Genomic DNA, 25,869 nt, shown 5'->3' on the forward strand with positions numbered 1-25,869 from the left:
AAGATGCAAATGATGTTTTCATGGGAAAAGCTTGGCCTCGTTTGGCGGAGCTATATAAAGCGGGATTGGCTCCGTACATCTGACGTCGTAATCATGAAATCAACAGATTTGTTGGTCTTCAAGGTTGCCACAAGCCTCTGCAGTTTTTACGAAGAGGGGCTAGGAGGAACTCGCGCTTCCCGCCTTTAAGTTTTCTTACCTCTATGGCTCAGAGAGGCCCCTTCGCCACCTTTCTCACGAAAACTACATTCCCCACAATGCCTTGCTCGGCCAGAGGGCTTGAAGCGGCTGCAGAGCGCGCGGGATGTGGCTCCACAACGAATGCCTGCTTCGGAAAGTCTTTTCCCTTATCCAGAAAAATAGTTAAAGATATGGCGGCGTCTAGGCCGGCTCCCACCCTCTGCTCTGAGGCGGTGGGAGACGATGCCGAAGACGCGGCGGGCTCGGCGCTCCATGAAATTAAACTCTGCTGTCAGGAATTTGAGAAGGACGCCGAAAGAAGGCGGCGGTGGGGGGAGGGAGGAAAAGGAGGGCGGTGAGAAGAGAGCGGGAAGGTCTTGGCAAACTGAGGAAACGGAGCGGCGGCCCAGCGACCCGCCCTCAAGTGGGAGCTGCGGCGTCCATTGCGGTTGCTGCGCGTGGCGCCCTCAGAGTTCGAAAGGGGCGGAGCGGAGGCCTCCCGGGGCGCGAGCGCGGGCGACATGAGCGGCAGAGAAGGTGCCGGCAGCGGCGGGCTGAGGGGGGAAAGAGGGACGGGCCTCCCTCGTCGAGAGAGGCTCAGGCGGCCCTCGACCCGCGCCTGCCCCGCGCCCCAGTCAGCTTATTTTGACCTTTCGCTCCCGTTTTCTTATTCCTCTTCCCTTCGCCCATTTAGCCCCCAAATGCCAGTGTATTATTCCATTCCTATCCCGCCTTTCCCCCGAGGAGCTTGGCTGCGAGGCGGTGGTCGCCCGGCACCCGTTGAGCTTTATGGCCAAGTGGGGGCTTGGAGCGCCCGCGGCCCCCAGTAACAGGCCGACGCTCTTAACCGCTTGTGGAGGCAGGACCTTGTTGTGTTCGGATGGTCTCCCTCTCTCTTCCTCTCTCCCCCTCCCCGTCTTCCAGCATCGCCCCTTTTGGAAAGGCTCTTGCACCTGTGACAGCTGGTTGAGAGGCAGAAATGCAAGACCCAGCGCAGAAAAGGTGGTGAGGGAGAAGCAAAAAACCAAGTAACGAGTAGCGGTTACAAGTATGGTCTAAGAATCCTGCAAGAAAAGGTGGCCGCTTCACTGCGTCAAGCAGCATAGTTGCCCGTGCTGTTTTGTGACAGTACAAGTTCACACTTGAATGTTCTTTTGTGACCCTGTGCAACCCTCCAGGTTACTTGAGGTTATGCCTACGTTATCCAATCATATGCTAGTTGGATGAGCATTACCCATTACCTTTGGAGTGTTTACTACTTTAGGAATATATATAGGAATGCCTATATATATATATATATATATGTATTGCACTTCTAAAAAGTGCAGACTTGCTAGTTGCTCATTCATTATATTTTGCTAAGCTAGTGGTAGACTACATGTCAAACTGGTGGTGTGTTGAAAATGATAGCAGTGCAGCTGTTGCCAAAGCCAGGGTCCAGCTCTGTTTTTCTGTAGGAAAAGGAAAAGAAATTGTGCTACAGGCACTGGCCTGGGACTTAAGGAGTTATGGTAAAGGTAAACGACCCCTGGATGGTTACGTCCAGTCAAAGGCGACAATGGGGTTGCGGCGCTCATCTCGCTTCAGGCCGAGGAAGCTGGCGTTTGTCCACAGACAGCTTTCTGGGTCATGTGGCCAGCATGACTGAACCACTTCTGGCACAAGAGAACACTGACGGAAGCCAGAACACACAGAAACAGTTTACCTTCCCACCACAGCGGTACCTACTTATCTACATGCACTGGTGTGGTTTTGAAAACTACTGGCTGCAGTTCAGTCCTAGGCCCGATATTGGGAAATAAATCCCATTGAGTTTAGTGAGATTTAATCGCTGAGAGATATGTGTAGGATACACATAAATTTCACACACATAAATTTTATTGCATTAGCCGTGCGGCCATAGCATAATATACATTAAAATAACAACATAAAATGGGGGTGGGGAGGTAAGCGTAGATATCGTCCTGGGCAAATACTTAAAGAGAAAAAAAAACACACACACAAAAAGAAAAAAACTGCTGAGGCTGGGGGAGGACCGTTAAAGGGTCCTTCAGCTCCTCAGATTTGTCCTAACTCCATTGTCCTTGTACAATAAGGCTACTTGGGACTTCGTTCGATTGTGTGGCGTATCGACTGCAGCTGTGGTGTTAAGGAAGAAGTTAGTGCCGCTTTCCTCTTCATCACACTAAGCAGGAAGTTAGCTGTCATCTCGGTAATCCAACAATCAGAATCCTGCAAAAAAAGGGACACTATCCAAGGCTGGATTGGGAGATGAAGCTTGTTCACGAGAGGGGTTAAAAACCGAGATCTTTCATCTGTCCAATTAGGACAGAAGAGCATTACATGTTCCATAGTCTCCAGGGTCGTGTCATTACAGGTGCATGTTCTATTTGCGATGGGAACTCTGGAATAACGACCCGACAGAACTGCTGTGGGAAAACAGTTGAGACGGGCACAGGTAAAGGCCCTTCGCTTAGCCTCCGAAGAAATTGTGAAGCAATATAGAGGGATCCCTTCAGGGGGTGGAATAGCTAGGGCTAGGCCTGAACACGGCCCTCTTGCATAGGAAGCTGTATTAGAGAAGTCAAGTTGCTGCAGTTTCTTTTTAATTGGAGGTAGGGCCGCCGGGCTGATATACTCTGAGTTAAGAACAGTTTTACAATTCAAATTGAGAAGAGAGCGGAGTTTGAGGTTAATTGTAGTTTTCCAAGGGGAGTTATGAATATCTCTTAGGATCAGATTGGAAAACCCACCTCTAATTCGAGCATCCGATGCTAATAGGTGGGAGCTATAGGAAATGGCTCGACTCCATGCTCGTTTTACAATTGAGGACTGGGCGAACTCGAGTCGTAGGGCTGCACCTGAGACACATCTCGGGACGCCGGAAAGAGATCTCAGAAACATATGAAGAGGGCGATCCAAGTTAGCTGATATTGCTGTAGTCCATACTTCGCATCCATATAATAATTTAGGGACAACTTTGGCATTAAATATTTGAATTGCTGCTGGAAGGTGTTTGCCACCCTTCTGGTGGTAAAATCGGGCAATGGCGTTAGAGGTCGTGGTTGCAGCGAGAAAGGCAGATTGTAGATGGGTGGTCCAGGAGAGATTATTAGTGAATATTAAGCCTAGGTATTTAAAGGCTTTTACCTTTTCTAAGTAGCCACCTGTGATCTTAAGCGGCTCCAGCTTGAGTTTACGGGAACGAGTGAAGTGGAGGACTTTCGATTTTTTATAGTTAATATTAAGAGCTTCCGCCTTACAATAGGCGATAAATGCATTAACTGCATTTGCTAGGTCCGCAGCTGTTCTGGATAAGATGACGGCATCATCAGCATAGAAAAGGGAAGCAACGGGGTGGCCTGCTAAGTGAGGAGGGTACTTAGATGCTAGCTTCAAAGTGGAAATTGCATCATGAAGATAAAGATTAAACAGTAGAGGGGCTAAGAGACAACCTTGTCGGACGCCCTTGGCCGTTGAAAATGGAGTAGTGAGGGAGCCGTTGGGCCCACTTCGGACGCGGGCTGTGGTGTTTGAATACAGGGAAATAATTAGGGAGAGGAGGTGCGGATCAATTCCCAGATGGGCAAGTTTGGACCATAATCTCTGCCTAGGAATGGAATCAAAGGCAGCCTCCAGGTCCATGAAAGCGGCAAATAGGTGGCCTTGCCTTGGTGCAGTGTATTTACTGGCAAGGTGATAGAGAGTTAGGCAGTGGTCCATGGTTGATGCTGACTTTCGGAAACCAATCTGTTCTAGCGGTAGAATGTTCCTCTCCTGGACCCATGAGAGAAGTTCCTCCAGTAAAACAGCGGCAAATATTTTCCCCGGGATAGATAATAAACTGATGGGGCGATAGTTCCTAGGGATGTTTGGCTGGCCGCCTTTGAAGATCGGAACTATTATAGCTTCTCTCCAGGAGTCGGGGATGTCTAGGGCGGAGGAGATAGCGGTGAATACAGAGGTCAGCTGTTCGCTCCACCAAAGAGGATCAGTCAGGAAAAGGTCCAACGGGACCATGTCTGGGCCGGGGGCCTTATTCCTTCGCATTGACATTATGATGTTGAAAATGCGAGTTGAGGTAAAGTTTATTGAGGAAGTGGGGCTAAGAGAGCAGGAACAAGGGTCCGACGGGGATTGGAGGAGATCTGTAAGATGATTTGGAGAAGCGAAACTGGTTGAATAGTAGGCAATCCATTCGTCAGCGGAAATCTGGGTAGCTGGATTGAATGGTGCCGAAGGTCTAACTAAGCGCCAGAAGGAGCGGGAGTCATGCCTCTCTACAGCCGAACAAAGAGTGGACCAAGCCTCAAGGATGTGCTGCTGTTTCTTGCAATGAATCATGTTTCTGTATGTCCTTTTAGTATCTGTGAGCTTTGCACGGGTTTGGGGATCGTTGGAAAATTTGATGGTTCTGACCATTTTCCTAATTTGCCTTCTTAGGGCTTTACATTCCTTGTCAAACCAAGGCGATTCAGAGAAGAGGCGTTGGTGGGTAGGCGAGGTGGTGGTTATGTAAGTTGTTGAGAAAGCATCAAGTAATTTCCGGTATTGATCAGCGGGCAGGATTAGGTCAGAGGGAACTGGAGACATAACAAATGATTTTTGTATGTCCAGGGCAAGAGAAGAGCTGAGGCTTGTCCATTTCTTTGTTTTGTATACTGGGTGGCTTTGTACTGTGGTACTGTAGTTTGAGGGGACTGAAAATGGCTCTATTAGGTTTAACAATAGAGTCAATGGAAGGTGGTCACCACCAAAATATTCAGCCACTTCCATTTTTGTAGAAATTGAAAATAGCTCCGGCGTCAGTAAAATGTAGTCGACAACACTAGTTCCCCGGGAAGTGATGCACGTTAATTGCTGCGAGGACAAGGGAGTAATGTTACCATTCGCGATACAGAGATCGTTTTCCATGGCCAATTGGACCATCAGCCTCCCCGACGCATTTGTTATAGGATCAAGAGAGCATCTGTTTCCCCAGGGGGGCTGCAGGGGGTTGTCCAGGAGTGCTGCGAGGGATACTATATCATCGTCGTTGGGACCTATTCTTGCATTAAAGTCGCCTAAGAGGATTTGAGGAAGTCCTGGGTTAGTTGTTTGAAGATCATGGAGCCAAGACGAAAGTTCAGACCACCTTTCATTGCGGTCGGAATCGTTAATTACTGGGGGCAGGTATACTGTAGTTAACAACCATGGGCTTTTGGTCTTTGGGAGATGGATCTTTATAGTGAGAAAGTAAGGGGAAGATTTAATTTCCTCGCAAATAGTGAGAGATAAGCTGGTTGTGTAGGATATATTATTGAAGTAAGAGATCAGAAAATCAATATTTCAGTAAAAAGTACTAGGCACCTATTTGCTGCTATATTGATAATCAAAACAAAACCTTGTATTATTAAGAACCATTGGCTTGTTTGAGGCACTCAGTAATTCTTGATTATGTTCACATCTAAAAAAATACCATGAGACCCATCTTTTTCAGATCAGTAGCCTGAATTTAACATTGTATGCAAACTAATGAACTGAAGTGCAAAGTTTAGTGTTGGCAGTACACATAACAGTTGTTGTTTTTTAAAGTACAAGAATGAGCTCTCAAACTGTCTACCTAGAGCTGGGAAGAAGGTTGCATCTAGAGTTCTATTAGGCTTTGACATTACTTTGCCCCAGAAGCTAGCTCTTGTGATCAACACTTCAGGGCAAGGTTGATGGCGAGCATAACTTTTGACAAGCCAAAATTTGTGAACCTTTGTTTCTTGATATTACAATTTGATGATGTTTATCTCTCATTTCTTTTCTTTCATATTCCTAGGAACAGGTGAGTTCCGAAAAAGAAAGCATGACAATTTCCCTCACGGTCATCGGAGAGAAGAAAAAGACAGCATTAATCCTCCTTCAGCGATGACTATGTCCTTCAAAGGTAGGCAATTGCTTAAAGGCCTGTGGACTGGTTTGCACATGCAAACTGGCTGCCTTATTGCATTTCCTCTATGTACAGTATTGAGCTCTTAAGGGCTCTAGTGGAAACAATCTGCATATATTTTCTCAGTTGGTAGCTGTAAAAATTGCTGTTGTGATTGTAGATATGGCTTCAGACTCTTCCTGTGTATTGTCTGATTCATGCTGAACGCTCACTTCCACACACTTGAGAAACTGCACTGAGAAAAGAAGCAGCTGATTTGCATCCATGATTTTTTTTTAAAAAAATGTGTGTCAGAATTGATACGAGTCCAGTGAAATCAATATTGCTAAAATAGTTTGCTCTGTCAAAGACAAGAGTTAAGCTCTTAGTTATTATTGGTTCCACAGAAGATTTCCAAGCTTAGTTTGAATACTAACGTGAATAATATTCTGTATAACAAGCTCACATCTAAATATTTGCCTATTAGAAATGTTGCTACTTTTTCTGGCTTGCTGGTGGATGCTCCTTTGTGATATTTTCAACATATGCTTGACTGACATGCTTCTCTGCCTTTTGTTCTCTTTAGCGTTTCAGGTGGAACTTGATACAAAACATGATAAATATGAGAGGCTTGTGAAACTTAGTCGTGATATAACTATTGAAAGTAAAAGGGTCATATTCTTACTGCATAGGATTACCAGGTGAGTAATTAATGTAGCTTTTTAATGTTCTTTTTGCTTGCTCTGTAGGATAACCAGATACAAATGAGGAAAGGGTTCCTGATTCTTTAACAGCTGTGTAAAAGTTGGAGTTGGGATACATTTGCCTTTTTGTCCAGGAGTGCGGAAAGTGGGACCCAATAAATTTGCCACTGATAAAAATTCAGGAGTCCTATTTTCAATTGCCTACTGTCTTGCAGTGTTGAACTTCTAATTTCATTGCTGTGTTTAAACATTCACTGTAACTTTCCATAAACTTACTGTATTTGCTAGCTCACTAACAAAACCAAGTGAGAAACTAATTTGTACTGCAAGTCCGGGGACAATCAAATGAAATGAAAAAGAGAGAGCCTAGGACCTGCCTTATCCTGGTATATCTTTAAAGAAAAGCTAAAGGCAGATTCCCATTGTGCAGACTGTCAGTGCTGCAGAGGCATAAGTTTTATCTAGCTGCATTTGTGCAATACTGTTTGGTAATCCTTTTAAGGTCCCACCACCAAAAGACGTTTGGCCATTGGGAGCCTGGAGTAGGGCTTTTCTGTGGCAGTGCCCCAATTACAGAATTCCCTCCCTAAGGCGATTAGGCTGGTCCCATCCCTGAGGACATTCAGTTGGCTGCAAAATCCCTGAGGACATTCAGTTGGCTTTCTTCTCTACTGTGCCTCCTTAGGGCCATTTGTGATCCTTCAAGTGAACATAGCAAAGGGTATGCATGGTAGAAAATGGTTTATGAGAATCTGTTACATAAAGAGGTTATCTGATTACATGTTACAGTAGGCTTTGCCTAGATCAGGAGTGAGAAGCCTCCAAGTTTCAGTTCCCAACAGTCCCAGCAAGGGTAGCAAGTGATCAGGAATGGTGGAAGTTGTAGTCCAGCAACATCTGGAGGGCCTCAGGTTCTCCGCATCTGGCCTTGATAAAAGTTTTTATTTTTCTATCATCCTAGTCTATCTTGTGGTGGCAGCGCTTCTATGAATAACAGTAGTTGTTGACAGCTTTAACAGCACTGTTTGGACTAGCTTAGCGTTGTTAGACAATGAGTTGATTATAGTGGAAGTGAGCATCAGTTATTTGGCCACATTGCTGTACTAGTAATCACAGCTGATGCAGCGGCATGGATGATAGTGTTGAGAAGTGCAGATGAATAAGAGCTTGTGTGAATATCTGATACTTCACCATATTGGTTGATGTTTCTCATTGAGTTGTAATAACAGATCTTCTATTCCTTTAAAAAAACAAAACTCCACATCCGTCAGCTGAGTTTGCTGAAATGTCAGCTGGTTCCAGTCCACAAAAATTATGCTGCAATATACAAATAATTTGTAATTTGTTACAATTATTTATGTTACAATTGAGAGCTAGGAAAAATGTACTTCTGTTTACTGTTGCAGTCGGCTAGCCATGCTGTCCTCCCCAGTAGCCTCCCCACCCTGTGTTTTGTGCCAGTTAGTTAGTCTTTGTGGCCCCTGGGCATGAATAGTCTGCAATGGCTTATTCCCTCCCCATACGGTTTTTTCTTTTCCCCCTTTCTTTTGTACTTCTGCAAACCTTGGGGTACCCTGAGGTTCCTTTCCTCTTGTGTATGGATATTGCTGTTTCTGCTTCATAAGGGATGTCATCTGCTGCTGAACTTCAGGAATAGAAGGAATTTTGTGACATCTCTTGTTATTGTATTTCTGATACTGGATGGATTCATTCAGTTTTTTTCTGATGGCAGAGGATTAAGCTTAATTGAGCACATTATACCCTTTGCCTCTTTGCTGCAGATACAGTATTACCATGTATAATTCATTTTGTGTTGACAGTGCTCCTAATGGGGAGGAAATATTAATGGAATCTGAGACCAAATTAGATCTCGTGAGACAGAAGATAAAACAAGTAGCGCAAGAATTGATGGGAGAAGATATGTATCAGTTTCACAGAGCCATCTCTCCAGGTATGTATAAGAAATAAGGCACTGATTTAGTTGGGTCTGTTTTTATTTCATCACCTGACATGTGAACATTGGTCTGATTTTGTCGGGAATGGCTTATATTAGAAGAGGAGTGGGAGACCTCAGGCCCAAGGATCAGATGTGGAACTTCAGGCCTCTATAACTGGCCTTTGGAAGTCTCTCTGGACCACACCCCTTCCTAGGCTGTGCCCCTTCTCACCAGGCTTCCCCTCTCACTGGCCTTGCTTTGTGCCTGCCTCTAGTACTTTTGCTTGACTGGAATGTGATCTTGAACTATGATGATGTCTCTTGCTTGCCTGCATGGAGGGAGGTGTGTGTGCATGGAAACCTTGACCTTTGCATGGCTGGAATGTAGTCTACTGTATAAAGCTAAGATTCACATTTGTTGCTCTGGCCATTTTTCTCTCAGGCCACGCCCATCTCTGGCATGTGGCTCCTAGAAGGTTTTCCACAGGGGCACACACCCCACCCCTGTATTGGAATATTTGGATTTATAAGTTCATTGCAAGACTAAGAAAAGATACACAGAATTCAAGTGGAACTTTTTCTGTATAATTTGTAACAAGTTCAGTTGGATCAATAATGCTTTCTTTTTGTGGGTGGTCGCCAACATTGGCTGATTCAGAAGAGGAACTTGCATGTGTGTAAGAGTTTTATGTGACTGTGCTTGGGGGTTCTAGTGGGAGGGATGCCTGAAGTGCAAATGAATAAAAAAAAACCCTGAACATGCACATCTTGTGTATTCAAGATTAGTTTTGTAGACTCTCGATTTATAGGTGTTCAATCAATACTAACCCAGTTGATCACCCAAGCATCAGTAAAGTACCAATATTTTTGTTGCTTGATTGGTGAATAAAGGTGTAGTTGGTTGCCATGTGTATATTGATGACACTTAACTGTAAACCTTCACACAATATCTTCCACTGGCTTTGGGAAGATGTTAAATACTAAATATAAATACAGTGGTACCTCGGATTACATAGGCTTCAGGTTTCAGATGCTTCAGATTACAGACTCCGCTAACCCATAAATAGTACCTCGGGTTAAGAACTTTGCTTCAGGATGAGAACAGAAATCGTGCTCTGGCAGCGCCGCGGCAGCGGGAGGCCCCATTAACTAAAGTGGTGCTTCAGGTTAAGAACAGTTTCAGGTTAAGAACGGACCTCCAGAATGAATTAAGTATTTAACCTGAGGTACCACTGTAATGGAAATCTAAGACATCCCTCAGGATCATCTTCAGAAGGAGAAGAGTCATTTCCCACTATTACTCTCTGTGAATGTTCAGATAAAGAAGATTATAACCATTGTAATACAATACCTGGAATCTTCACAAGGATATTTAAGTGATCCTATAGAAGTTGGTTATTTTTCTATATTGGAACCTACTGAGAGGTCAAATAGAAAACACTTCCTTGTCAAGCTCCAGATGAAGATCATCCGCCCCAGGAACCAGGAACATATGGAAGTTTGCATTGTACATAGAGTCCTAGAGTAGCACAGCAACATGTTTAATTGCCTTCCTCAAGAAATCGATGTTAGAGGACAAGAAAGTGTTAGTTCTCAAAAACACCAATGCTGAGGATTAGTTTTACCTTGCTGCTTCATATGCTTAGGGCAATCTTTCACTATTGATCCAGCTGGTTAATTTTAATATTTAAGGAGATACTGAAAACCCTTCTATTTATTCATGCTTCTCATTAATGGTCCCTCCTTAAGCTTTGGCGTTTTTCTGTTCCCTTGGGAAGCTTCTGTAATACCCATCAATTTCGCTTTCATCAGCCAGGATATGCAAGAAATAATAAATCATATGATTATACACATATTGTAAAACAACATGTCACATCTAGGAAACTGAGAAGGTTATCCAAGCAAATGTGACAAGACCTCCATCTTGGACTCTGGCTTTCAAGTCAGTTTGAATGTAAAATAGCTGTAAAGTTTTATCACAACTTGGTCCAGGTGGGTAATGGGTAAATCTCAAAATAGCAAAACTGGGGACAGAGCAATCCATTCAACACACTCAGACCAACTGTAGGTGAATTATTGTGTCATAATTTTACTTACCAGCATACAACAGCACCATTCAAAAATTAAGAGATATGACTGCACTAGAAGGCTTGCAGTCTAATAAATTAAGATATGAGAGAAAGTGAATTCAGATGAAAGAGAGTTACTGTGCCAATTGTCAATAGGTATAAGAAGGGACCGTGAATGAGAAGCATGAATAAATAGATGGGTTTTCAGTATCTTCTTAAATATTAAAAGAAACCAGTTGGATCAATAGTGAAAGATTGCCCCAAGCATATGAAGCAGCAAGGTAAAATGAAAGAAGCTGAAAAATAGCACCTGAAAATGTGGCTTAGCCTTAACATAATACAGTGGTACCTCGGGTTACAGACGTTTCAGGTTACAGATTCCGCTAACCCAGAAATAGTACTTCGGGTTAAGAACTTTCTTTCAGGATGAGAACAGAAATCGTGCTGCGGTGGCAGCGGGAGGCCCCATTAGCTAAAGTGGTGTCTCAGGTTAAGAACAGTTTCAGGTTAAGAACGGACCTCCAGAACAAATTAAATTCTTAACCTGAGGTAGCACTGTACTAGTAAGTTAACAGCAAAAAGAAAGAGGCTGCTACTCTTACCAAAGTATAATTACCAAATAGGCTGCATTTGCTTTCTGTATACAACAGCTGTTTCCCCTTCTCATTCAAAGACTTGGAAATAAATCAAGGAAGGATCTGCCAGAGAACATTAAGAAGCTATAGATAAATAATGCTAATCTCATCCCAGGTTCTCCTTCTGAGAAATTAATGATATCCTAAGGATTTATATATGCTTTGGAGATAAAATCAGTGGCAGAGTTCTGTCATTATTGTTATGTGAGATATAAATACAATAAGACAATTACAGTATTGGAATGTAAACATTCACTTTTCATAATAGCAAAATGTTTTCTCTCCGTCGTTTTAGTACTGCATTCTATTCCTTATTCCAGGCATAGGCAAACTCGGCCCTCCAGATGTTTTGGGACTACAGCTCTCATCATCCCTAGCTAACACGACCAGTTATCATGGATGATGGGAATGGTAGTCCCAAAACATCTGGAGGGCTGAGTTTGCCTATGCCTGCCTTACTCAGTTCAAAAAACCGTATGCAAAAACATAAATTTGAATATATTGTCAAGCATGGCATTAGTGTTCTACTAAGTAAAAAAGAAACCCAATATTTATATCTAAAAAACCCAGTCTGTACAATTAACATTTGACTTCCTACAAATGTTGTCCATCGGCCTAAAACCAGACATGAAATATCCTATTCTTTTTCTTCCCTTATACATCTCTTTAAAATACTTCCAGGGGGCCCAATCAGCCTTCCTGTGGAAAATGTTTAAATTAATTTTTATTTTATTGAGTTACAGTAGCAGCTCCATTTAAACAAACAAACCTGCTGGGGGATGTGCATGTATTTGGTGTAATAATTGTAAATCTATAAATAGACATATGATCCTTGGGAGTATTGTTTGCCATTTGTAGTTATGAAATGCTTTTTTTGGGGTTACTCCAAGCCGTTGTTCTTTTGACTTAAAGATAAAACAATTCTGGCAGAGCACTAAAAGAAGTTTTCTGCTTTCCCTCATTAAGAATAGTGCTAATGGCACGCAGAGCATTTCCCCAAAGGATACTTGTATGAGCTCAAACGCTGAGTGTAGTACTAATAATTGAACAATAACAAAAAGGATGCCTGTTTTCTACACGTTTCTTAACAGTACAGATTGTCCCAAGGGATGACTATACAAGCAAACAGAGAGATACTGAAATAACTAGTTTAAAACAACAACAATAGAGAGCTACTCATGCATATGGTTAGGAATAGTGTTCTTTTGTGATAACTTTTGAAGTCAAAGCACTTGTACTATAGAATCCCTGTCTCCTAGTTTATAGCATATTCGAAGCATTCCTTTTTGACAGAATGAATAATATGTATTAAAGAAGTGTTAGGAAAGCAGAAAATTGATGCTGGCTTCCAGGTGTAAAATAGCAATAAATGCCTTCCTTGTTCCAATTGTACTGTGACTTCTGGGCCTCTTTTTTAAAAAAATATGTTTTTAATTTTGGGGTGTAGTGAATTTTGTGTTTATGTTAATGATTTTACATTTTTATTCATTTCTATAGCTTTTACTTATTTATTGTAAGACACGAAGATAGCTTTGTTTCGGGATGGCATACAAATAAAAATAAAGAAAGACTTTAAATTCAATGCCATGCATTCAAACTAGATCTATTGTAACCAAAACTTTCTTAATGTATGATAAGCTGCGCAGTGGAATAAATAATGCATGAAAAGACTCATGGCTATGACTAGGACTATGTTAATAACTGAGAAATTGTTGGTGAGCAAAGACGAGACTCATCCATTGTAGGTATATATTTACTTCCATTACTCATCCCTCCTCCTCTTGGCCCACTCTGTCAATGAGAATGGCACCTATCTATAACGTAGTTCAGAAAGGGATGTTGTGGTGACCCCAGTGATGAAGGCCTTGCCAGTTAACTGGTTAAACTGCCTGCCTGTCACTAAGATGCTAAGCAGTCAGCAGGGCTGCAGTGATTGAGCTAAACAATTATTAAGACAAAGTAGGCAAAAAAAACTAGGATAGGAGTAATGAGTCTGAAAGTGGAAATGCTCTAGAACAGAGATTGCAAACTTTTTTTTGGCTTGAGGGCTGCATTGAGGGTTGGCCCAGCCCTCCAAGGGTTGCATGCCAGTGAAGGGCATGGCTAAACTTGCCAATACACACTTGAATACACATATAAACACACACTCAGACAATCCTCTTGCTCTTCTGATGATCAGCTGAGGAATGGGAGCAGAGGGGTTTCTGATTTATCAGAAGAGCAGAAAAAGTGGTTTCTTCCATGTGCTAGAACTGAGCTAGGAGGACAAGAATCTCCCTGCTAGAAGGAAGGGGCTCTCCTTCCTGTTTCCTGAGTGCTATAGGAGCTTTGCAAAGTAAGTTTAGGGCAAGAGAACTTTTGGAGAGTTGCCAGGCCACTTGAAACAAACTCTTGAATTTGCCACCCTTTTTCTAAAAGAACATGGGGAGGAGGAGATGCCATCAGGTATGAGTAAGAGAAGAGAAAACTAGGAGAGAGAATATATGAGAGCTGCAGAAATGAGGTAGACTGAAGCTTCACATATGTTTGAAATAATAAGGCAAATATTTACCATATTTGTTTCCTAGATTTCAAATTTATACTGATTTCTAGGAACTATAGCATGGAGTGGGCAACCTGCAGTCCTAGGACCATTTGTGACCTGCACCCTGTTTTCAAAAGCCCTCTGCAAGTAATCAGCTTAGATCTCTACCTATCTCCTAGCAGCCTCCTTTTTTGGTTGGGGAGGAAATGTGAGAAAGAGGGGGGTGAGTGATAGAGAAAGAAATTGATGACCCCACTCACCCTGACAGATTCCTGAGGGAATGTGGCCCTCAACAGAAAAAAATTATTGCCCCTGCTGTAAAGTAACTAGAACAAAAACAAGACTGTATATTGTATGCAGGTTTTCATAGCAGTATGCATACAGTGCAGCAGTAACCCAGAAATAACTAGTAATGTAATAAGTGATACAATGTAAATTACAAATTATTTCCCAGGCTCACTGGGGAATAAAAGATCTTAAATTCATGAAGAGGGAGAATTTCTTGAAAAGGTCCATTGGATTGCTGTGTAAAATTAAGACCGCTGAATAACAAATAAACAGGATGTAGCGAAAAAATTACCGGTAAATAAGCTCTTCTCCTTGCTGTTTTTGACAACAGAGATAAGATTCCAAATGTGGAAATGCAGTTTTCTGATTGGACTACTGAAAAAACTAATGTCATCATTATTAAGGACTTCTACACAGATTACTTAAAAGTAATTTCCCCCTGTATCAATTAGCTTTGTTCTGGGATAGTTGTGCATTTTCCCTTGTTATGTTACAGGTGGGCTATCTTGGTAGATTCCAATTTGCTTCTCTCGAATTATTTGGGGTTTTGGCCATTCTGACACCATTGCTTTTAAAGTACTAAATAATCTTTTAATGGACTGCCATCAGATCTGCTTCATTTTCCTTGGGTCAAGTAGTGAGATATTGAGCAAGCTAGCATACATGCAAGCATCTCTATAATAAATTAAACATACTTTTGCAATTTAATTGAGACCTATGCTGCTCAGGAGCATGATCTAACCAGTGTCTTTTTTGCACTGGATTTCTAGCAGCTGTGATATTTGAAACATAAAGCATTATTTTAAAGGAACACTTAATATAACTAAAATTAATAATCTGTATATCTATCTATCTTTAAAGCACTAGCTTTAATCTACTTTGAAACGTGGCATTTGTTCAGGTAAGCTGTGTAATTGCAATGAGATCAAGGGAGTAAATTGCACAGGGTAAGCGGGGGAAAACAACTTTGCCAGATTTTAAATATTGGATCCTTATTCTGGGACTTGTTTGTAGGACTCTTAGGGCCTCCTTTTTGGTACATATTTCTGCTAAAGTTCTTGCCACCCTGTGAAGGTCCTAGATAAGTTAGCAGAGTCATGTGATATATACTGGGTTTCTTATACTTCCTGCTCCAACTATTTCATTGTTTGGGGAAGGGCCATAGTTCAGTAGTAGATCATTTGCTTTCCATGCAGAAGGTCCCAGTTTCATTTCCCAGCATATCTAGGTAGGGCTGGGGAAAATGCCTTGTCTAAAACCCTGGAGGGTTGCTGAAAGTCATTGTAAACATACTGAGCAAAATATACTAATGGTCTGACTAGCATAAGGCAGCTTCCTATGTTGCAGTGTTCTTCCCAAAATGGACAAGTTTAATTTGTCTATTGTCAATCATATGTGAATGCTGTATTTCATTATTGAGAAAACTGAATGCAGATTAATTTTGGAGGGAAGTCTTTGAAAAAATACACTGTCCTGATCAAGAAAACGGAGAATATAAAATCCAGAAGACCTGGCTTCTGCATCTAAATACTTGAATAACATTAAATTACAGGAAGGTACTTTTAATTCAGACAAGTAATGAAAAACCTTCATATGAAGTTCAGCAAATTATGCTGCAAAATAGAAAATATGTATTATTTTCTCATTGACTGTTCTCAAGAACTATCTTACCCACCTTCTTGTGTGGATGCCTCAGTGCAATGGGTTGATTAATAAATAGCCTCCCCATTCTTATTTATATTGTTTTTCTTGAAAGTTGTACTGTTGTCCCTGCTGGTTGCTCCTTGTCATCTTTATCATGGATAAGCTGTTGGAAGCATTAAGAACCCTGCACTTTTGTAATACATATATAGAGTAGAATTTAAAAAGCTATTTGAGAGAACAGAAAAGAGGCACAGAAGACTATAGGAGTACCATCTACTTGATCTGGTGACCAGATGGCTCTTGAAAGTTCTCACTTTTGAGACAGAATGTCAACATTTCTTTACTATTCTTTTAGTCTGTTTTAATATCTGAGGAAGTGCTGGCAGATGCAATCATGGATTTTTAATTGGCCTTCCCAATGTTCACTCAGGGAAAACAAACTACACAAAGGCAGCCTTATAAACTATTCTCTTACTGGCAGCATGATCCTTAAGTAATCCTTTTCTTGGAAACGACCCAAAACTGAGAGCAGGAGGAGGAAGGTATTGTTGGATGGAATAGTGAAATGGGATGGATTTTTTTTCACCGTTGGGATTATTTGCTGAAAGTAGCGGATGTCCTTCCATTAAGTTACAATATAATATATTTAAACATCCTTTTACCTGCTTATTAAAAACACCTTATGTCAAGGTCTTAGGTCATTCTAAATGTCATTTTCAAGCTGCTTTTTGTGGAGGACTTCTAAAAGGCACGTATTTCATGTCTAGTTTATTTGATTATAATGAGGAAAACATAGTTCAGTAGTCATTAGGATAAGTCTAAAACAGCTGTTAGTTAGTATCCTGATTTTATTTTGAAGGACTCAATGAAGATACCGTATTTTTCCATGTATAACACACCCCCGTGTATAAGACGACTCCTATTTTTGGGGACTCCAAATTAAGAAAATGGGGGGAGATGGCCCAGAGTTGTTCAGTTTTTTTGGGTGGGGGGATTGCCCATAGCTTCATAAGGCAGTTGGAAGTTGGATGGTTTCAGACTGTGTGCTAAACCACAATTAGTTAAAAATACAGTGGTACCTTGGTTCTTAAACTTAAACTGTTCCGGAAGTCGGTTCCAAAACCAAGGCACGCTTTCCCATAGAAAGTAATGCAAAACGGATTAATCCTTTCCAGACTTTTAAAAGCAACCCCTAAAACAGCAATTTAACATGAATTTTACTCTCTAATGAGGCCATTGATCCAAAAAAATGAAAGCAATAATCAGTGTACTCTACTACAGTGTTTCCCAACCACTGTTCCGCGGCACACTAGTGTGCCGCGAGATGTTGCCTGGTGTGCCGCAAGATGTTGCCTGGAGGGAGGTGGGCGAGTCGGGCGGCGAGAGGCGGGGCGGCGGCAGCGAGGAGAGGCCGCCCAGCGCGGGGCTCTCGCCGTCTGCCTGCCTGGCTGCCTGCGAGCTCGGCGGGCAGCGCCTCTGTCCGCAGCGCCCGCCTTGCGGCTCTCATTCCCTGCCCCTGCCAAAGCTCACCCAGCCAAGCCACGCTCTCCTTCCTGCCTCGCTTTGCTGCCTCCTCCCCCCCCACCCCCAAAGCTTGGAGGTTCCCCGGCAAGGGGGAGGAAAAAAAATGGAAACTTACACTTTCGTGCGTCCCTCCCGGCGTGACGCTGCGCGCTGACGTCACGGGGCTGTAATGGTGGTGTGCCTCGAGATTTTTTTCATCAAACAAGTGTGCCTTTGCCCAAAAAAGGTTGGGAAACACTGCTCTACTATAAATAAATAAGACAGTATTGTAGATGATAAAAATAAAAATAATTATTTTTTCTTACCTGCAATTCTTACCATTGTTTGGATGGGGGGCTTTTATCCATTTCCACAGTCACACAATCAATCAATCAATCAATCAATCAGTAGCTGAAATGGGTTCCACACAGTCACAAAAACAAATTAACCAAAAAAGCCTCAAAAACAAAAATGCAAAATAGCAAAAACAAAAGCGCGAAACTTAATCCATTCCGGAAGACCATTTGACTTTTGAAATGTTCAAAAACCAAGGGGCAGCTTCTGATTGGTGCAGGCGCCCCGAAAACAATAGCTGACAGCCGCATCGGATGTTCGGCTTCCGAAAAAGATCCAAAAACCGGAACACTTCTGGGTTTTCGGCATTTGGGAACCAAGGCGTTTGAGAACCAAGGTCCCTTTGTATAGCAAAAGATTTTGATCTCCTCCTCCTTGCAGGCATGCCAGCAACGAACTGGGGCTTGTTCTTGTAATGTTATATCCAAACAAGACCATTCATTTCAGAGTGTGAGATTAATAGGCAAACATTTCTGAAAGGTGGGGGTCTGCTTATTGGACTCGGGGAAGGTTGCACAAGTCCCTTGGCCACTCCAAGAGCCCTCCTGTAACCTATCCAGAAGGAGGCACAAGGTCTCTGGGAGCTTCCCAGGGCCCTGCTGAGACCTTCCCAGGACCCGGTAAGTAAGGAAAAGCAGTTGGGTGCATGGGTAGGAAAAAAATAAGTAAATGGAGAGAGGCCACCAGTGGGTTTCCCTGGTTCTCCTTTTATTTATTTTTCCCACAGCTGCATAAGGTTGCAATCATGTATGTAAACTGAGTGTATGTTGTGGTCCCACTACTGAAAAATGGTCAAGACGAAACCCGTTTTGATATTACTAAAAATAGTGAATACTTTAGCTCAGCCATATACAGCTCCTGAGCCACAGTCAAACTGCCTTTTTGGTTTAATGTGTCAACTAGAGTTTGTGAGAAAAGAGGGTGGCAACTCTGGCAATAGTAAAGAGGTGCTGAATGTAGAAGGAGAGGGCAATGAGAAAGATGTAATCTGCAGCTGAGTGACGTATAGGGACACTGGGAGTTTGCAAGTGACAGGATCATTCATCTTTCAGATGCCTTGCCCCAAAATGTAGCTATTTCCAAGGCATTATTTTGAGGAGAAATTCACTGATGAGGTTTACTGCTGGTAGCTGCCCAATATTTATTGCCCTCAGTTATTCATGAGATCCTGAACTTGAGGTTTCTTCTCTGCCCTGTTCTAAGTAAAAGAGTCTGTTAAGTCCAAAAGGGATGAAGGCATTTCAAAAGATTTACCACAGATTTACCACAGCCTTTTTCAGTCACCTCCACTATCAAATGCCGTGGTAATGCATTTTCCAAACACACCAGTACAGTGGTACCTCGGGTTACATACGCTTCAGGTTACATACGCTTCAGATTACAGACTCCGCTAACCCAGAAATATTACCTCGGGTTAAGAACTTTGCTTCAGGATGAGAACAGAAATCGTGCTCCAGCGGCGCGGCAGCAGCAGGAGGCCCCATTAGCTAAAGTGGTGCTTCAGGTTAAGAACAGTTTCAGGTTAAGAACGGACCTCCGGAACAAATTAAGTACCTAACCAGAGGTTAGGGTATGTGTATTCTTCTACTTTCATGAAGCATAGAGTTTTCGTTGTGTGCTAGGTATACACCTGGCTAGTCATGGAATTCATGTCATTAACTAAGAATAAAGTTTTAAAATGATCTACATTTTGCCTTGTGAGTAGAAAGCAACAAATTCTCTTTGAATTCTTCAAGAATTTTAGGGCCTGATCCTACCCATTTAAACCTGGCACAAGTGACATGAATATTCCCCACTGCAACTTGTAAATTGCAGATAGGAGTTGCAGCATGCATGGTGCTATGATGAATCTTCCATTTGCTGTACAGGGACAATAATATTTCAGTGCAAGATATGGGTCCCTTTGTGCTTTTTTATTTATGAAATGTTCATCCATATTTCTGTTCTTGGCTGCATAATTGGTGTAGTGGTTAAGAGTGGCAGACTCGTAATCTGGTGAACCGGGTTCGCGTCTCTGCTCCTCCACATGCAGCTGCTGGGTGACCTTGGGCCAGTCACACTTCTCTGAAGTCTCTCAGCCCCACTCACCTCACAGAGTGTTTGTTGTGGGGGAGAATGGGAAAGGAGAATGTTAGCCGCTTTGAGACTCCTGAAGGGGAGTGAAAGGCAGGATATCAAATCCAAACTCTTACACTCTCTTTGTAGGAACCCTGAGAATATTACTCAAATAATTTTCATAATAATTATTGATGATGGTGAAATGTCATTTGTTTTATTTTCCCCCACTTCAACCAGGTCTTCAGGAATACGTGGAAGCTGTCTCATTCCAGTATTTTATCAAAACTCGGTCATTAGTTAGCATAGAGGAGATCAATAGGCAACTGATATTTCCAGAAGAAGAAAAAGAGGAAGAAGCAAAGGTAGTAAAATACTTCTTGGCTTTCTAATGAGCTAAAACCCATTGTGTTCAACAGAAACTGTCCATTACTTGGCATTTCTATCTTATGTAGTGTATTTTAATATGTAATCTTGGAGGTTTTTTCCTCTCTCCCCCCCCCTCTCTCTCCCTCTCCCTCTCTCCCCCCTGCCCCCCGCTAATGAAATTATTGGAAAATTACTGATGAAGAATTCAGCCCCTACAATCCTACAACATGGATGTTGGCCTAGGCGCCTGATTATTGCAACTTTCATCTTTAAAAATAGCAATTTGGTCCCCCAGAGCAGTTGGCCGCTGCAGGGAAGCAGGATAGTGAACTAGAAGGCCCATTGGTCTGCTCTAGCAAGGCTGTTCTTAAGGGAAGGCATCTTAATGTTTTCCAGCACTTTCACTTATTATCATCTTTTGGAAATGCCGTGAAATAGTTTTTTAAGTTACACATTTTCAAAGGAAATTCCAGTAATTTTTGCAGGTCCCCGATATACCTACATTTAAGATGCATGAATTAGAACTGATTTTGATTCATGAGGACTTGCATTAAAAAATATAGCTTTACAGCCTGAGCAAGTAGCTGCATAATGTCTTACTTGTTTGCAGCAAGTAGCTGTATACTGTCTTTGAAAAGCTGGAACTGAGTCATAGGTGAAAGATAAGCACGCCGAGTCATCTCAGACCCTAATGTTTTAACATCTTGGTTATGCTTAACTCTAACCATACATCATAATGTTTGTACAGTTTGAGCTGTTGACATGGGAAATTACATGACTCCTACAAGAACAAGTGGCGTACCCAGTTTTGCTATTACAGATGACTCATGGAGAGTATTTAGACAGAAGTCAAATGTTTTACTTTTTGTAGGTCCAGGTGTCTTTTGAAAAATAAGACTCCAGATACTTGCAGCTCAGTATAGTAACATACAAAAGTTGATAATTTATTACTTTAGGACCATAAAAATAGCAGGAAAACCCCAATTATTTTCATATATTATACCCATCCTTCCAAATAAAATATAGTAGGGAATATTCAGAAACTGGTTTAAATTATAACATTATGATTAGTGGGGATGAAGCATTGGCTATTTATAGTAAACACATAGTTTACTAACACATTTATAGTATCCATAATTTACTGTACAGTGCAGTGAGCCTTTTCCACCCTATCCTGCCTACTACAACCCCCTGAAAAGCCCTTTTCTGGCAGCCAGTGGACCTTCAGTTAAGACCTGGGTTGCAGGAGGAAGGAATTTGAGATAATTGGGCAGAAACAGCTTGTAGAGTAGGATCTCTACTCATGTAAACTGCCTCCCCCAATTTTCAGCAGTTGCCACAATCACAGCATTTTTGAGGCCCACAGTCCCCCTAGAAAGAAGCTTTTCTATGGTTACATATAACCAGGCACCCCCAACCCGTGGCCCTCCAGATGTTTTGGGACTACAACTCCCATCATCCCTAGCTAACAGGACCAGTGGTCAGGGATGATGGGAACTGTAGTCCCAAAACATCTGGAGGGCCGAATTTGGGGCTGCCTGCTACAACTCTTGGATACAATCCCTTACTCGCATATTAGGAAATTCCTATTATTTAAGTCTGAAGCAGCATGGCTTTAGCTTTGTGAAATTTGTTTTTCCCTTGTAAACTCCCTAGAGGTTTCAGGGCCTTCCTCTTTCCCTTTTACCCCTATGACAAACAGAAACAGAATGAATTATGCAAAACAAATAAATGCAGGTATGCAGTTGCACAATTTATGCAAGAAGTAAATTTTGGTATTTTCTGGGCTGAGCACACACAGCAAAGCGGGCTCAGGCTCTCATTCCGTCATTTCTGTTGGTGTTACAATGTTACTCACCCCAAATTATGAGCCTTGAAATAAGCTTCAGTAAATTGTTGCTACTGGAAACCCTCAGTGCACTGTTTCCTGGTGTGTGAAGCTGCACCATCATTTCTTTCCTTAAACCAAGTATTCTCTCGTTTTCTTTTTGTACTTCTTCACAAACCCCTTCACCTCTGGGGTTTAATGCCACACTAAATGTTAACGGTGTTCTTTGTGAAGGCCCATCTATATAATAATAATAATAATAATAATATCTTTATTGTCATTATTATTATTATTATTATTATTATTATTATTATTATTATTATTATATAGATGGGCCTTCACAAATATATTTGGTAGTTGTCTGTGTGCTGTAGGATTTGTGAGTAGAAGGGGGCATATCTCTATCCCATGTGTCAAGGCTGGAGATTGTTCGTTCTATTAAATATCTTTTTTTCAGATATTCCTTTGAATTGCCAGGATTCCTGAAACTTGAATGGGTTTGTGTGTTTTTTTCCTTGAAACTGACGAAGTGTGGTATTCAACAAAGTTTCACTCAGATTAGTCCCACTGAAATTGATGAACACTATTAAGTTAGCCTGCTAATTTTAATTGTCTACTCTGAGTAAACTTTGCTGGATACCACCCAAGGCATGTGCATTCCACCTGCCTAAGTAACATTGGCCATCCTCTTTAATCAGCAAGTTGATCCTCTTGGACAATTTGTGCCTCAGTTTTCACCATGGTAGTGAGTGGGAATCTGTAAAATAAGTTTTTGTTGATTAGAGGAAATGTAGACCTTAAAGCAAACATTTGCGTGCACACTCAGTACATGTGCATGCTCTGCAAATGAAGACATTGTTGTCCACAAACAAAAAATAAAAGAAAGTGGATTATCTGATTTGGATGGGAAACTACTGAGAGCTCCATGTGAGTGAATGATATAAGTATAATAGTATCATTTAAGAAGAACTCAAACAACCCAAGTATCTGAATGTAGAATAGGTAGAGTTGCTGGCTGTTGAGTGGGGGCACTTCTATAACTTAAATGCCGCATGACAGGCAAAAATTTAGTAGGTGATGCTTTTCCTGGCCTGAGGATGAAGCCATGTTATTATTGAAGACACAGGACACCTGTTGGGGAAAATAGTAGAGAACCACATTATGGTTAAGCTGTTAATAATTGGGCACAACATAGGGATTAATACCTGCCTAACTGCAAATAAATAACGGGAGACATACATTAACCATATTCATGTGTTGACTGGTTCAAAAGAAAGACCATGTTCTTTCCAGAATTATTTTTATATAACTAGTTGTTTCTCTGAATTATCTTTAACAAGTTGCAATTTCACTGGTTTCTAAATTATCCATTGTATTCTGTTTTGTTGCTAGCCATCTTCTGATTGTCACAACAAGCAACATAACACTTCAAGCCTGAAGGTGACTCCTGTAGATTACCTCCTGGGAGTGGCTGATCTGACTGGAGAGCTGATGCGGATGTGCATTAACAGTGTTGGCAATGGGGACATAGATACCCCATTTGAGCTGAGCCAGTTCCTGCGCCAGATCTATGATGGCTTTTCCTATATTGGCAACACTGGACCATATGAAGTTTCTAAAAAACTCTATACCTTGAAACAGAGTTTGGCCAAAGTGGAAAATGCCTGCTACACATTAAAAGTCAGGGGGTCTGAGATACCAAAACATATGTTAGCTGATGTGTTCTCCAGCAAAACTGAAATAATTGACCAAGAAGATGGGCTTTCTTAAACTACTTAGAAACTTCGTGGCAAAAAAAAAAATTTAAAAAATGAGAGGGGAACTGTAGAATTGTAAGAAAGTATTTCATTACTTTGGATTTGTTTATTAGAAGTATCTTTTTCTTTTTAATTTTTTAAGTTTTGGGATAGAAGAAGAACCAGAATAATTTGTATATATATAAAAAATGTTCTTAGATAGTGACTTTACAAGCCCACTAGGCTCTTTGGTCAGTGCAAAATCTACTTTGTAATGCTATTTATTCTCACAAATGGCACTGTTTATAGTCTAAATTTTATTGTTATAGACCCACTTCAATCTCCCTTTGTAATTGAGAGGTATTGGGGAAGGGTCATAGTGCATACACTCAATGTTGTAACTTTTTTTTCTCATTTCTGTTTGAGTTTCACTTCCTGAATAGTGACGACTGAGAGGGGGAAAAAGTATTATAATCAACACGTCAAATTCCAAGGGACTTAAAAGAAATAGAGAATGTTTGAATGAGAAATGTACCTTGGAGAAACTAATTAACTAAGGTTATGCAATATTTTTGGGCCCTTACTCACCTCTTTGAACATCCTGCCTTAATTCTAGCTTTCTGTTGCTGAAAATGATGCCAAGCAAAACAAGCCTGGAAAAGCTGTAATAATTTATCATGCTTGTTTGTAACAGAAGCAAGTTCTGACACTTCTGAGTAATATTAATACATACACACTGTTAATGTAAAATTCCAATACCTTACTGTTCAGTTGTCAATGCCGTGTTTTTAAAAATGAAGTTTTCACTAGGCTAATACTTTGCAAATTACCACTTATCTTTGCTAACTGTATTGCTGAACAATGATACAATGATGCTTATTGACAGTTTGTCATCTAACATGCGTTGGTGCTTATGACCAGCTCACGATTCTTATTACTACTTCACATATTACCAAATTACCAGGATCATATCTGTGCAGGAAATAGAGCAATTTCCATATATAGGTTGTAATGCTTGTTCATATGTGAGGAAATGGCTGTTGGCAGCAGCTTGTCAGTGTATGTATGCACAACAATTTACACACACACACACACACACACACACACACACACACACATTCCTCATCCCATTCTGATACACTATGTGTAAGACATGTACCCAGGCCTGTGTGTCATTTGTGCTCTTCATCAGAAGTGTTTGACACCAATGGTAGGCGAGATCCACAACTCACTTGTTCCAAGTTCAGATGTTGTTGATCTGTCTTCTTGATTATGTACTTTGGCTTGAATCCTCACTTCCTCTCTTTGAATAGAACAGTTCCATTAATGGAACAGGGCTTTCCTGCTCCCCACTTCCCACTATAGCGCCCCACGTTCTCTGGAAATCCATTCCTGTGGAACCTTTGGAAATGGTGTGGAATATGCTGTTTGGGATTACACATGGAAGGGAAAGCCAGTGGAAATCACCACCCCTTGTGCAAATGGAAGAGCAACTTAGAATCCAAGCCATTGTGTTGGGGGAAGAGATGGGAAACAAAATTTATATACAAAAAAATACTTTGAAGTAGTAGAAGAACCAGGTCCATTAATGACACAAATCCCTGCCTTTGCTTCTGTATGGCAAATGGTCTGTTGGCATGGCATAGTTTCAGAAGTATAATATAAGAGCAAATATTTGTCATTGGTAATTATCACAGGTTTCTCCAGTCTGTAATAAGAGTTTAAAATGTAATGTATATCCCCCCATTATTGAATGTTATGAGTGTTGGTGTTTCTATATTTTCCCCCACAATAAACTAATGAAAATAACCTTCTGGTAAAGAATGTTAGCCATTTACCATCCATTTTACCTTTGGCAAAATGGTTAATCCTCTTGTGTGTTCACATCAAGCCTTTAATCAAGGGAATGGTTTGTTGTGACATTTGCCATATTGCAGCATAGCCACTTTACTGCTGAAAAATAAATCAAAGAACACTTTCAGGTACCTGTTTTGAGTTTATAGCCTCAAGAGTTATTCTGAACACTCATGGCTTCAGTTTAAGTTTCTGAGATCACAGGAGTTATCTTATTTGCAGTTTGCTTTTCCTGAGAAGTGTGACAACGTAGTGTTAGAGTCACAAAGAGCTTTCAGTTTGAGATGGCATTTA

The 25,869-nt window shown here is 41.4% G+C and overlaps 1 protein-coding gene across 5 annotated transcripts; it reads left to right on the forward strand.

The window, feature by feature from the left end:
• Positions 1–25,530, forward strand: TSNAX (translin associated factor X). Of its 5 annotated transcripts, none has more exons than XM_081186236.1 (6): positions 1–717; positions 5,987–6,094; positions 6,663–6,777; positions 8,601–8,731; positions 20,029–20,153; positions 23,378–25,530. In XM_081186236.1, the coding sequence occupies exons 1-6, from the start codon at positions 702–704 to the stop codon at positions 23,753–23,755; spliced, it is 873 nt and encodes a 290-aa protein (XP_081042362.1). In that variant the 5' UTR covers positions 1–701; the 3' UTR covers positions 23,756–25,530. The 5 variants fall into 5 exon arrangements, with proteins under 5 accessions (XP_081042362.1, XP_081042363.1, XP_081042364.1 ...); XM_081186237.1 differs by lacking the exon at positions 1–717 and adding an exon at positions 726–1,256; XM_081186238.1 differs by lacking the exon at positions 1–717 and adding an exon at positions 726–1,185.
• Positions 25,531–25,869: the final 339 nt, after the last annotated feature.

This window comes from Podarcis bocagei (assembly GCF_964188305.1).
Source record: "Podarcis bocagei genome assembly, chromosome: 3".
NCBI lineage: Eukaryota > Metazoa > Chordata > Lepidosauria > Squamata > Lacertidae > Podarcis > Podarcis bocagei.